We start from the raw sequence: 14,335 nt of genomic DNA, 5'->3' as shown, positions 1-14,335 counted from the left end.
CCTGCTCATGCTCTATTGCTCTCTCTCTCTCTCTCTCTCTCTCTCAAATCTTTAAAAAATAAAGTGAATAGTAAATATCAAACTGATACAAAGAGTGAGTTTCTAAATGAAATACTTTTTAACACTTTGTAATTTCCAAAGAAGAATCATCAAAATGAAACCCCTTTAGCCCTGAGATTTGATGTGGCTGAGACAAATTGAGGAGCTGTGATGCATATGTGTGGCATGTGTCTATTTGAACAATAAGCCGCTTGCCTTGACAGGCAGGTACTGTTGTGGGGGCAGGTACTGTTGTGGGATAAACAGAGATTTACTCTGAGAAACCTCTAGCATATTTCTAGATCCTTGAGCCAAAATAGAAGGTAATGAGGTGAGGTCCTCATGTTAGGGATCCCGTGGAAAGTGTCCCTGGGTGAGGAGTCAAGTGTTCTGTTTTTCTGTTTTTTCATGGAAGTCGGCATGCTTTAAGGACAAACTACTTTAAAGCTATTCAGAGCCTCGCCAAGATCAGGTGGATCATCTTAGAAAGTGTGTGTGCAGGATGGTTAGGCAGTGTTAGACATCATGTATTTTATGGAAAATCCAGCCAAGTGTATTAGCACCAGTTTGAGGAATGACTTAGAGTTCATCAGACATCTCTCGTAGGAGGAGGAGACTTGCCCTCTGCTGTGGTGGTATCATGTGCATTTCACGGACCAGGAACTGTAGTTTGTCCAACGGGGCATAACTATTATTATTAATCAAGCCGCAGCGTTGGGATTTGAAACACAAACTGGTCTGAATACAGAATCCCTTTCTTTTTTCAACCCTATCACACGGTTTTGCAGCTGGTCATAGTGCATTTTTATAAGGTATAAGCTACGAATGGGGGGTGGCTAATAGCTTATATTTTAGTTTAAAAGGGCACGATTGTTACTTTGGGCAAAGAAAGTTCATTTGGAAATCATTTATTTTAACCGTTTAAGGCAGAGGGTGACAACCTGTCTTTGTAAATAAAATCTTACTGGAATACAGGCACACACTGAACCAGTGAGGCGACCCTGCCTTTTGCTGTTTTAATGCTACAACACAGAGTTTAGGAGCTGTAACAGAGTCCAGATGGCCCACAAAGCCTAAAATATTTACTGTCTGTCCCTTTACAGAAAAAGTTTGCCAACCCCTGTGTGAAGGAAGATGTATAAAAATGAAATAAACTTGTAGTTTTACAGAGCATCGTTTGTTTTCATGTGGGTCGAGCACATACGGAACTTGAATTGATAGTGTACCTGGTCTCAAAATGGCTGGGATAGGAACATTTCCCTTTTGTGCAGAGTGGTTTCTCAAGGCATCCTTTTCATTTTCTTGCCTCCTAGGTGGTCTGTAGTCAAAGCAACTTTAATGCAAAAATCAGAATAAGTTAATTTAGTAAATTCTGTGTATACAAGCACTCCAGGTACCTAAGGGAATTCTTGAGTACTTCTCATTGGGGGTGACACTCCCCCTAGAGGCCAAATTGGAAATGGGGGGTGCTTTTATTTTTAGTGTAATGTATTGAAAAATACATTATTTAAACAAATATTTTAGGGGCGACTGGGTGGCTCAGTTGGTTGAGCTTCCGACTCTTGGTTTTGGCTCAGGTCATGGTCTCAAGGTCCTGGGATCGAGCCCTGAGTCTGCTTGTCTCTCTTTGCCATTCCCCCTTCTCGCGTGCAATGCCCTCTCTCTCTCTCAAATAAATAAATAAATCTTAAAGTAAAATAAAATTTTTAAAAAGAAAAATGCATTATTTTATTATAAATCACTGTCCTTTTGTTTCTCCTTTATACTAGAATTTAGGCACTATATTGATTATTTGTTGAAATTGTGTTTAGGTTGATAATATCTATGATTTTCATTTCAGGCTAGCAAAGAGGGCTTTACGGGAATTTGCTTTAATAACAAAGGGAGCATTGGGTCTAGTGGTATTAAGCAGCACTGTCCTAAGTATGTGGCTTTTTTTTTTTTTTTCAAAACAGGCTTCCAAGTAAAGAGAGCGCCTTCAGAAAGATTTGTAATTCTGGACCCAGAGGCTGCTTACGCACAACTTCTTGCTCACTGGCAGGCTTTAGAAGTGGGTTTTCAGACTGGGTAGCTTTCCACAGCTTTCAAGGGAGCCTCCAGAGAAAAACTCTCTTTAAACTTCATTTACACGTCAACACAGAGTAAGAAAGCACACTGAGTAAAATCCAAACAGAAGGCCTGCATACCTTTTATCACTGTTTGTACATGGAAAGTTCCTAGACCACTGATGGAGGGCCATTGATCTCCAGTCAGGTGACCATGGGAACTAGAGCTTCCCTTGGAGTTTAGATTTTGCTTACAAAGGCCCTATGGGGTGGAGGTCAAAACTGTTTTCTAATTCTACTGCCTTTAGATTTATATAATAAGGGCAAAGATGGCCCACCTTTGTTTGAAAGTGTTTATAGTTATGTCTACTGCAGGTGTTTTGTGGAATTCTGCTTTTCATATGCAACAGAGAGGGGAACAGGTTCTTAGTCTGGAAGCAGGGTATGGGGGAAGAGGTTTCCCCACCTGAATTTGGAAGGTCTGTTTCAGGGGAAAAGTCTATAGTGGAGGCCAGCAGCGCTCCAGTTCTTGGTGGTGCAAATTGCTTCAAAGCAGCATAAGTTAATGCTGCCACTCTGCTACCCAGAGCCATCCTGCCGTGAGCATCTTGATTGGCCAAGGATTTGTTCTACCATTTTCTTAAGCTTGCACGAACTTCTGGCTTAAATGAAATATTGGGTGAACAACGGTTCAGGTCTTGGGCCAGCTCTTTATTGCCCAGTCCATTTATTCATTTACCCAGCACTCACTGAGTACCTGCTGTAACTGCAGCGGTAAGTACAACAGACCAGAATCCCCATCTGCTGGAGGCTTGTCTTCTGCTGGGGGGAGGCAGGCAGTAACAGCGGATTATCTGAAAGGTGGCAGGTGCTAGGGAGAAGAGATGGACAGAGAGAGGCAGAGAAAGAAGGGTGGAGGGTGGGAGATAGACGGAGACGGGGAAGAGAGTTGAGGAGGACAGTGTAGGAGGGGCAAAGAGAGTGACACCATGAGACCTTTGAGTTTAGTTGTCTTGAATGTAAAGTGAGATCCAATTAAGACCATCTTGTGACTTTCACATTTGATTTATTAAATAATGCCACCTTTATGTAGCTTTATTTGAAGGAGTTTGGGGCCCCTAATGATTGTTTGCCTAGATGAGTTGAGTTTTCCTAACTGCTTCTTAGTCTAAAACTCCATTTCTGCTGGGATTGGCACCAGTCACATCCAACGTGGTTTCTTCAAAATAGAGACACTTGGAAGCATTTTTCCCTGGGTGGAAAGGACACTCCAGTGTTAGTGCAGAGGCCTAGGCTAGAGCTGACCTGCCATTAACTTGCACCGGTCCTTTTCACACATCCTCTGGGCTCTTCTGGTCATCTTCTCTGTCATAGAGAGAGGATTGGGCTGAAAGCATGACAGAAGTTTTTTTTCAGGATCAAAAATGAGAGATATCTACCTTTTGTTAGATTCCTATAATGTGTGTGTGTGTGTGTGTGTGTGTGTGTGTAGATAGATAGAAATAGATATAGGAATTAAGTTTCAATTTCACTTTAAAGCCAGGGTAGCCCAAATTCAATGTTTTTTAGATAAAAAGGATGAAAACTCGATCTTTAGGGGTGCTGGGCAAAATGTAACCAAAAGGGTATTTTCATGTACTTTTTAAAGAGAAGCTTTATAACTAGGTCACCGCTGGCCATGCACTATCCCTGTGCTAGTTAACTTTCTAGCTAGTATTTATAGGGTCAAGACTAATTTGTAGAATAATTTGTTACAGTGTCAGCATTCGATAAGTATCCTTTCATAATTGAAAAAAAATGCTAATAATTTGTTAATGTATATACCAGAACCCTGTTCTGAGCCTGTCCCATGTATTTATTCATTTTGCCCATCTGTGCTGCAAAAACACAGAGATAGTAGCAGCCGAAGGCCTGAATAGTGGGAAGGTTGAATCACCCACCCAAGGTCAAATAGTGAGTTGCAGAGTCAGGATTTGAATGGAGTTGGCTCTAACATCTGTGCTCTCCATCATCATGCTGTTCCAGCTTCTGTGCATCAGGGATCAATTGGAACCATTCACCAGAAAGGTTCACCTATGACATTTTAAAGCAAACCTCATGGAACTGACCCATGTTACTTGGACCCCTGGATTTCTCAGATTTGTGCTTGATCCAACTTTTAATAATAGCAGTTTCTGGTGCAACTCTAAAATATCAGGACTTTAGACATATTACAGTTGACCCTTGAACAAAGACTGCGTATTACAGTTGAGCCTTGAACAACATAGGAGTTAGGGGCATTAGCCCCCCCACGCAGTTGAAAATACACATATAAGTGTGTAAACATTTGATTAGCACATATTTTTTATGTTGTCTGTGTTACATACTGTATTCTTACAATAAAAGTGAGCTAGAGAAAATGTTATTAAGGGGATCATAAGAGAAAATAAACTTACAGTACTATAAAAAAATCTATGTGTAAGTAGACCCACGCAGTTCAAGCCTTTGTTGTTTAAGGGTGAACTGTATGTGATTCCTTATATAAAATGTCCAGAATGGGCAAATCTGTAGAGATAGAAAGCAGATTTGTGGTCACTTAGGGGCAGGAGGAATGGGGAGTGATACGTGACTAATGGGTACAGAGTTTCTCTCTTATTTTAAAGATTTTATTTATTTACTTAGAGAGAGAGAGAGGAGAGGAGAGGGAGAGGGACAAGCAGACTCCACACTCAGTGAGGAGCCCGACACAGGGCTCGATCTCATGACTCTGAGATCAAGACCTGAGCCAAAATCAAGAGTGGGACACTCAACTGACTGAGCCACCCAGGTGCCCCTAAATTGAAGTTTTTTTAAACGAGGATTGAAAAATATAGGAAGACTCCTCTTCCTTTTATGACTTATAAACATGAACAGGAAAGTGAAGACTGAATTGACTGTATACCCCAGCATTTTGAATTTCTTATATTGACTTGACAGTAGTAATTTAATGTTATTTGAAAACATTGACTTATATTATTAAAATGTTTTAAATACTATAGTATCTGATTATTAAAAAGTAATTTTATATCTGTTACTGAAGAAAATCCCTCAAGTATATAATCTTGTTTAGCGCATAGAATAATTTCAGGGCAGAAACATCTGACTTGCTCTCACTAGTCTGTCTCATCCATTCTGCTGTCTCTGAGAATAATGAGTTATTTTGCTTGGATTTGAACTTGAGGTTAGAGAGGTCTTTTGAAGCTATTTTTTCTAAGCTTTTATCTGAATTTCACTCATGTTTAAATTATTCATTAATTTTTCTAAAAAGTTATTTCTAATTTTAGATTGTGCTACCTCTTAATAGTTGCAGGTTTTAAGTTTATAAAGAAGCATTTTATTTTGCCATAATTTTTAATTTTTAAGCCTCAGGGTAGCACCCTAGGTCCATTGTTTTAGGATTTGGTGAACCAAGGTACTAGCTCACCCCATCATGTTTCACAATATTGTGTATCTTGTACATAATCATTCATTGACCAAATAGTTATGAGTGCCAGCCATGACCTAGATGGATGCCCAGCCTTGCCCTTGGTGAGCTGAACTCTGCTGGGGGAAGCCTGGCAGTCTTAATCTTGTAAGAATGTCCTCATGTAGCCATCCTTGCCTCGTTATCCTGGTGGTTACCTTTATGTGCATCTTTGTCACCTCTCTTGGGCCTTACTTATGGACAGTGATTGGCACTGTGCAGCTGTCAGATCTCTAGGTTTTGTGCCAAGGTGTGTTAATATTAGCCATGCCAGCTTTTGTGTGGTTGCTTTTTTAATGAGCCTGGCAAAAAAGATCCCATAAATATCCACAGTCACCTAGTTGATGTGGTTCACCTCCCAGTGACTTCATACAGATCTCTTTGTGTCATTAACTTTGAGAAATAAAATAACTAAAGCATCACTTAGTTTTCTGTTGTTGCAATAGTCTTCACAAGTCTAAATCCTTGCATTAAAATATTGTGTATGTTCTGAATACGATGCTTTCATTTATGCCTGAATTGTGATGAATATGCATTATTTAAATGAAGTATAAACTTTCCCTGGAAAATACTGATCAAATCAAGTCTTGCTAATTTGATTTCCATCAAGTCCATGCCACTTTAAATTGCCTCAATTTGGAGAAGACTGAATTCTTAAAGGCGAAAAGAGTGTGAGTTCAGTTGTCTACCCTTTTTACCAATCTGCTTGGCTGCTTCTAAATTATCTTTAAAAATTAAGAAGTGTGGAAATTTGAGGACTGGTGCACAATTACTAAACAGTGCATTTTTTGAGATGACAATTTGAACGCTATGAATAACCATTCTGGGGGTATGTGTAGTGTCTCCCACTGAGCTCCCCCAAGTGCACTTAGCTGCCCTTTTCTGTTCTTGCCCAGTTCCCTATACCTTTGTTGGAGCTCTTTCACGTGACCTGTGCTGTGGTGAGTCCCTTGTGTGTCTCGTTCCCCCTGGAGACTACTACGGAAATGGGGCCTGTTGAGTGTAGTACCATTTGTTCTCAGTTGCAATATTTAAATCTCAGATGCCGCATTGTTGGAAATTGCATACAAAATCTGCTGATATTGAATGTTGTCTTTTTTTGCTAGAGTTTCCAGTATGGCTTCTGCACCAACTTCTAAGTATAATTCACACTCCTTGGAGAATGAGTCTATTAAGAGGGTAAGTTTTCAGATTTAATTTGTACCCCTTTCTCTGCATTTCTCTTCTCATATTTGCATATTAGGTGGTCATTTCGGGCTTATTGAATTATTAATTTCATTATTCACATAATGTACATTCTTCAATATATGTGGTTTTCTTTAATATCCTACTTTGTTCCAGAAAAGACAGAATGCCATATATGTGTTAAGTAAGTTTTGCATTTCTAAATCCTTTCACGTAACTTCATTTTTGAGAACCTTTGTTTTGTGAACTGCTGCCAGACATTATATTTAAGATACTAGGCAATCTCTGGGCCTTAAAAGCTTTCTGAAGGAGATACTGGAAGGCCAAGGCCCACTGAGCAGGCTCTCACACCTTCCTAAATATTGGCCTTATTTTCTAATATGATGATAAAATAGTTGTATGAGCGAAACGAATACAGCGTCAAGAAAAAATTGTTCAAAGTATCGAGGAGAAAATTGTGTAATTAGAGGATGATTTTGAAACATATATTGAAAGGAAGGGGTGAATTTAAAATAAGCTTTATTCATGGCCCTTTGAAGCCTTGGATACATTTACCAATTATCCACCAGAAAGGTTCATTTACACTCCCACCAGCAGTGTACAGGGATGCCTAAGCAATCAGAAGGGAGCCAACTAGTGTTTTTTAATTTGTAGCTCCCTGAGTACTAATGAGGGTGACCTTTTTTTAAAAAATAGTGTTTATTATCCATTTGTATTTCTTTTTTGAAGTGGCTGTTCGTGTCCTTTGCCTGTTTGCTTTTTGGTGTGTTTCGATTGATTCATAAGTGTTCTTTACATATTATGATAATCAACTCTTTATAATATACATTACAGGTCTTTTTCCTAGCTTATCATTGGCCTTTTAATTATATCTGTGGCATTTTGATTTTGAAATATAGAGGTTTAAATTTTTTATGTGATCACATCTATCAGTCTTTTTGTATTTCATATTTTCTGCTTTGGGTGTCATGTCTACAACGACCTTTTTCATCCCCAAGATTTTATAAGTTTTTATTGTATTTGGTATCATTATGGTACAAGGATCAGTTCTAAACACAAGAGTTACTTCGTGGAGCTAATTGTAAGTCCTTGACTCTAATATAAAGTATATCCTATGTTAATCCCATGTTATCCGTGTTAATCAAACATCTGTTTCCCTAATTTTGTGGTTGAATTGTACTTTCTTCTCCTGACCCCGAACTGTGGCCCTTAAAAGGTATACTGAGTATTACATCTGCTCGTTATACTTGTTTTTAGTTAGTGAGGGGCAGCGTTAAAGGATGCTGGTGATTTCTTTCCAGTCTTACCATTTATATAAGTTGTGTGGTTTCGCTCCCCATGGGGGAAGGCATTCCTGGCTGGCAACAATTGGTCTTGCCCTCCTAGTTAAAATGCTTAGCTTACAAGTACTAAAACATTGAAAAATGGTTAGGAATTTTCATTTTGTGCCTGAATAAAAATGATAAAACCATTAAAAATCCAGCAGAGCACCCAACTTTGACAACTTATATCTTACTTAAATACACAATTCACAGTTCTCTTATTGCATAATACTTTACATTTGCATAGGCCTTGATAATTCACAGAAGTGTGCTTGTGCATTTTGTTTCACTTAATATTCACAAAAACCCTCTGTGGGAAGTATATACTAACTTCGCACACGAAATGATTGCCCTCCTAGTTAAAATGCTTGACCGCCCTTTCCTCTTTATATAGTGACCTATGCGAGGAAGGATCTCAGTAAAATAAGAAACCTGATACGTTAAGAAGTAACATATGGGAAGATTCTGACATTATGGGAAGATTCTGTAATTACTGTTGTTCAGTTAAGGCCCCCTTGAAATGAAGTTTTCATTTCTGCTGTTAACATAAGATGACTAAATATTTAATATGGAAAAAAATGCCAAAGTATGCGTGTGTCTATAGAATATGCTTAATATTGACTTTTTATCACTTTTCTGAACAGTGTTCACTGTAAAGCTCCTGGAAGGGGTATTTAAAAATCAATATTGAAAAGTGTGCTAATGTTATTTACAGACTAAAAGTTAACACAGCTAATGAATATTGATGCTAAGTTGTATTTTTTGGTCGTTTGTTTTTTTCTGTGCCACTTTTCTATAATGATAAATATCACTCTAATTTTTTTCTTTACAAAGTATATTTCTGGTTGGTTGTGTTCCAGGTTGCTTAAAAATCTGCAAATGTAATGTCATTCCTCTGATGCCCTGTTTCGTTTCCAGACTTCTAGGGATGGAGTTAATCGGGACCTCAGTGAGGCTGTTCCTCGACTTCCAGGAGAAACTCGCATCACTGGTAAGGGTCCTGTGAAGTTAGGATTTGCATTACTTGATGAGAGTCCCAGCAGGATCAGGTGGCTTCAATCCCTCTTTCTCTTTAGAACTCAGATTTAGGTATATAGGCTAGCTTTGTTTAAAAGTGTTAACATAAGGAGAACTCTGCATTAGTTTCTTGATCAGAGTTCTTTGAAGAGTTTCATGCTATCCAGGATAGTCATATTTTCCCCTCTGTACCCAAGACTGAGAATTATTTTGGAGAAAAAAAAAAGTGGATTCTCTCTCGAATGTCCTTATTGGAGCTCTAAGCTCTCATGGTTTGAGGTTTTAAGAACCAAGTAATAGTAAGGTTTTCCAGCCTAGGTTGTATGCCTTAAAATGATCAACCTAAAGACTTAACGTCTAAATAGTCTTCTCTTTGAAATATAGGAGACCATACTGGTTTATGATAGCTTTTGTTTGTCCGATAACTGGAGTTAGTAATATTGATGGAGTATTTCGATTGTAGACTTGTCTTTTTCATGATAAATTCATACTAAGAGGAAGGGATCTACTTTGGAAGGGCCAGGTCATTCTGGCTTAAGAATACAGGAGCATCTGACAACTTCTAAGCCAAATGCTGATGTTGTGGGCATTCACATTTTATATTAGGGCTGACACCCTTGCCTCAGATTACCATGTATTTGGTGGTGATACAGTTACCATTGTTTCAGGGAACCTTTTGGTTTGTTCACTAAGGTCTGGGTTGTTTAGCTTCAATGGCTAAAACATGGTATAAGACATGGTGCCTTTGTGAGTTAGTTAGCCATGCACCATGAGAAACTCTTCTGTGTCCACAGACTTGCACACGATGCTAGTCTTGAAAGCCAGTGGCATGTGTCCATCCCAAATTCTGGATAAGAGCAAAGAGGATAGCTTACTTTGGGTGGCCTTCATATATGAAATTTTGGTGCTCTGCATCAGCATCAGAAGCTTAACTGAGGTAGTCCTGTATTGAATTAGCATGAAGTCACCTTACTGGGTATTTTTCATTTAGCACCCGAGGAGAAAGGGATTTCAAAATTGTTAAAAAGAATTAAAAGCCGTTAACACATTCAAGGACATCCTTGAAAGATAACAGAAAGATCTTTTTATGATAATAAATTAAGTCTCCTGATTTAGTCTCTCCTTATGTTTGAGTCTACTAAAGATGTACTATTCTCTTGGCCATCTGTTTTCTGTCCCTTAAATGATCGAAATGAGTCTAGCTAAAAACTCTTCTCTGGACTATTAGAAAGAATAGACTGTAGGAATATTTCTACCACTGACGTTTGTTTATTTAAAACATCATGATGTTTGCATGATTAGAGGTTGGCCAACCTCAAACCCTATCTGGCGGTTAGTCCACGAGACTCTCCTGCCTGAACGGCCATCCTCTAGTTGAAGTAGCTCCGTAGTTACCTTTACAACCACTGGGGGTAGCGGCAGCAGTCCCCACCTTCACTTCTGCTCTCTAGCTATTACCACCTTGCCCTCGGTGGTGCCAGCATTTTGGTTAAGCTCAGGGAAGCAATGCTGGTACCTGGAGGTGACCTGTGGCCCCACTTGACCTGGCACGGTAATGTAGAAACGTGGCCAGTGCCCGCCTTTCAACCTTTCCAGGGATCTTTTTTTACTGTAGTTATTCTTAGCCACGTAGTTGATATTAAATGAGTGCCATTTGTTGTGTATCTTGGTATATATTTCCATTATTTTAGGGTACTTTTTTTATCTTAATAGACAAAGAAGTTATTTACATATGTCCTTTCAATGGCCCCATTAAGGGAAGAGTTTACATCACAAATTATCGTCTTTATTTAAGAAGTTTGGAAATGGTAAGTAGAATCTAAGACCATAAAGATGACCCTAACTGTTAAAGATAATGCTAAACGTTGCCTGTGGATCAGATTAACATGGGGGATGTATTTGCTTTTCTCGGCTCTTAATTTTTGGCTTATGCAAAGCTCATTTACCACTAACACCTGTGTACATAGGAATAGTGTGGATTTAAAAAGTAAGAAGTTTTAGCCCTCAGAACATAGGGGAGGCGTTGGTAACTGGACCCATTCGCTAGTTTGGAGAAATTAGTAGAGAACAGTGGTTCTTTACCAGAAGCACAGACGAGAACCACCTGGGGTGCTTAACAGACACTACAGATGCCCTAGATGTCCTGCGTCACAGTGTCCAGGCCTGTGGTCCAGGTATAGTCGTAAGTTTTAAGACTTCATAGAGGAGGATGCTGATGCGAATCCCTTGTTAAGGCCCATTGCTCTAGAACTTTCCAAGTGGTCAATCACAAAGTACTAGACAGCGGTTTAGCACTAGGATGCCAATGGTGTGGCTTAGTGCCAATCTACCTTTTCATTCCGTGGCCGTGAAATGTGTGCCATAGCATTTCAAGGCATGTAGCACTGATGGAACAATGAGATGGGGACGAGGTGCTCCCGAAGGGAAGGGATGAGTGAAGAGCTGCGTGGCTGTCGCCGAAGGACCTACGGTGCATACAGTGGGTCGCCATTGTCCAGGACAGCCTGAAGGGGCAGCTGTATTTGGGGCCAAGGAAGAATGGATAGGTCCAGGGTATGTGGAAGAGTAGCCCAACAGCAGTTTATACACAGGAGATGTAAAGAATGTTGGGGGAATGTAGCTTTTGTGTCATTGCTTTTACCCCATAATTTCCTTAGGACTGTGTTACTGACAGCTTGTCCTGATTAAATTGAGGCATATGACTAAGAAACATGGGCCAAATGGTGGTGGTACATCTAGATGGAGTTACAGACTGGATTAAAGCCTTGATACCAACCAGGAAGGGCGGTAACGAATGTCTTGCTGTATAGGACCCCTCCTCTGCAGTGTGTCTAATGCAATGCAGTTGAACCCATAGGAAGTATGCATGTCCCATATGTGAAAGACTGCAAAGTAGCCAATGTGCTAGACTACGCAGTTGCGATTTGAAACCGTCTTAATGGACTAGGATATTGGCAGGAAACTAATGATACATTTCATGTAGATAACATTTACTTTATACAAACCTGTTGTACCAACAAAGGATGGAGGAGGTCAGGTCTGTCTTAATAGGGGCTCAAGCTTATTTGATCCAGTAATTGGGCATGACCGATGACAAAGTTAATATCCCCGTAGACTTAACTAACAAAAGTATAATGGCCAGCAAAATGAGACTGTAGTCCCATCTGAAGTGTCGTGTTCAAATCCAGGTGCCATGTTTTAAGAGGGACATTGGCAAACCAGCGAGGGTTCAGACAGAGGGAACCAGGCTTGTGAAGGGGCTGCAATATGAGCGATGATTGAAATAAGTGTTGATGATTCATCTCAAGAAAAGAAGACGGAAGGGGGAGGCATGACAGAGCTACCTTGGAATGTCTGAAGTGCCTTCTGTGGAGCAGGGATCAGACTCATCCTGTATGGCTCCCAAGGGTCAAATTGAGACAGATTGAGAGATTTTATGCTAATATATGCAAGAGTCATCAAAAATGAGAATTAAAGCAAGTGTTACGGTGCCTTTACCCTCTGAGACTCTTGGCTTGTTGGCCGGCCACGCATGCCCGGTTCCATTTTATGCTGTCACTGATGATGAACTGGGGAAATTTTTAAAACTGTGATGCCATGACAAGATTGTACGATCTCAACTGCATAAACCAAGCAAAACCTGTCTGTAGAAAAGAGGCCGGAAGGAAATAACAGCAGGCATGTTAGTACTTGGGAGATCTGGAGAGTGGACTTATGCATGCTCTGTTTTCTCCTCTCCACTTGGAATGAGCACGTGGGACTTTTGTAATTGATTGGGGAAGCACTTAGCAAGCTTTAGTTGGTTTTCATATGGCATAGTAGAAGGTGGGGATTAGCACCGAATGGGTGTATAAAAGGCCCATTGGACACTGACTACTAACTTGTTTCTTCTTCTACTGTTTTACATAAACATTTTGACCAATCGGCTATAACATTTAGTCCAAGTATAAAAGCAAGAAGCTAATGGCAGAAAACATCCTTTAAAGAAAGCCACATAAGTGGTTATGCAGAAGCCTCAAAACATAGTCATCATAGTGTTTCTTAAAACCCTAAATAAAGAGTATCAGTTGTGGATTCTGCTGCACACTGTGTGTTTGACAAAGAGCTGTCCTCTTATTGGCATTTTGAAGCGGACACCTGTTGGTTTCAGGTAGGTAAACACTGCTGCAGGAGCGTGGTCTGACACGGGAGTCCACAGTCCCACTTCGTTGAGGTGTCAAGGGCAAGGTTTCCTGCCCGCCCCGTTCCCCAGGACAGTAGAAGCACAGTGGTTGTTTCCTTAGACTGTCCCTGTGGCCCTCCTGCGTGGTGATCCCCCCTCTACTCTGCCCTGCATGCTGCCTCCAGAGTGATCCTCCTTAGAACTAGGCCGGCCAGCTTACTTCTCCAGTCTAAAACTCTCATTGGCTCCCTGTGGCCCACAGAATAAAATCCACTGTCCTTTACATGGCATAAAAATCCTTGTGACTTGTCTTGCTTCAGCTCCCGCCACTGCTGCCCATGCTGTTTGTCCAGAACCCACCTCAACAATCATGCCCTCTTCCGAGCCTCCTCCAGCTTCCCGTGAAGGAGCCCCTCCCTCTTCGTGTCCCCGCAGCCTTTTCCCACGCCTCTCCGTTAGCGCTTAGTGCTCGTGAGCACCCCGCCCCCCGCCACCAACACGCCCTCTTTCCTTTCCATGTTTGTTTGTTTCTCCTGAGCACTTGCCTCCGCCTCCTTTTTTATATAGGTCACTGCTTCATCTTGTTCCTTGGCTGTCTGAGGACAGGGATGCTTGTCTGTCTGTCTCCCCACCCCCCACCCCCATGTCCCCTCAGTGCGGAGGGCAGAGCCTGGCACATTGAAGAAGTTCAGGCGGGCTGCTGAACGAAGGAACTCTCGTCTTTTTTCTTTGCTGCCATGTGTCTTTGGCCTTTACTAATGCTGAGTCCTTTTGGTCCAGTAGACAGTAGGCACTCAGTAAAAACGTGTTCTGTGAGTGAACTTGGGAGGGGACAGGCTTCATCGCTGTGCTTTGACTGCCATGTGGACCTCACTAAATTGTGGCATCTCGAATACCAACCGTGTTTCTGGAGTTTGGAAATGTCATAGCCCCCTTTTGACCTTGAGGGTGCTCAGGAATTTGGCGGGGGCACTTTAGGCATGTAATACCCTGTAATCTGTAGACTACCAGGGGGAAGACTGCTTCAGCTTCCTTTCCAGGAACACTTTGGGTTCAGCTGCTATAGTGGGTGAGAAAGGCGAAG

The 14,335-nt window shown here is 40.8% G+C and overlaps 1 protein-coding gene across 3 annotated transcripts in view; it reads left to right on the top strand.

Moving 5' to 3' along the window:
* MTM1 (myotubularin 1) overlaps positions 1–14,335 on the top strand; it is a 94,862-nt gene that overhangs the window by 16,424 nt on the left and 64,103 nt on the right. For all 3 annotated transcript variants that reach the window (XM_036102384.2, XM_078064772.1, XM_078064771.1), the window contains exons 2-4: positions 6,672–6,744; positions 8,991–9,063; positions 10,803–10,897. In XM_036102384.2, coding sequence (XP_035958277.2) covers positions 6,682–6,744; positions 8,991–9,063; positions 10,803–10,897 — 231 coding nt within the window. In that variant the 5' untranslated portion in view covers positions 6,672–6,681. The remainder of the gene's footprint in view (positions 1–6,671; positions 6,745–8,990; positions 9,064–10,802; positions 10,898–14,335) is intronic.

This window comes from Halichoerus grypus, chromosome X (assembly GCF_964656455.1).
Source record: "Halichoerus grypus chromosome X, mHalGry1.hap1.1, whole genome shotgun sequence".
NCBI classification, from domain to species: domain Eukaryota; kingdom Metazoa; phylum Chordata; class Mammalia; order Carnivora; family Phocidae; genus Halichoerus; species Halichoerus grypus.
This window is presented reverse-complemented; position numbering and strand designations above follow the sequence as displayed.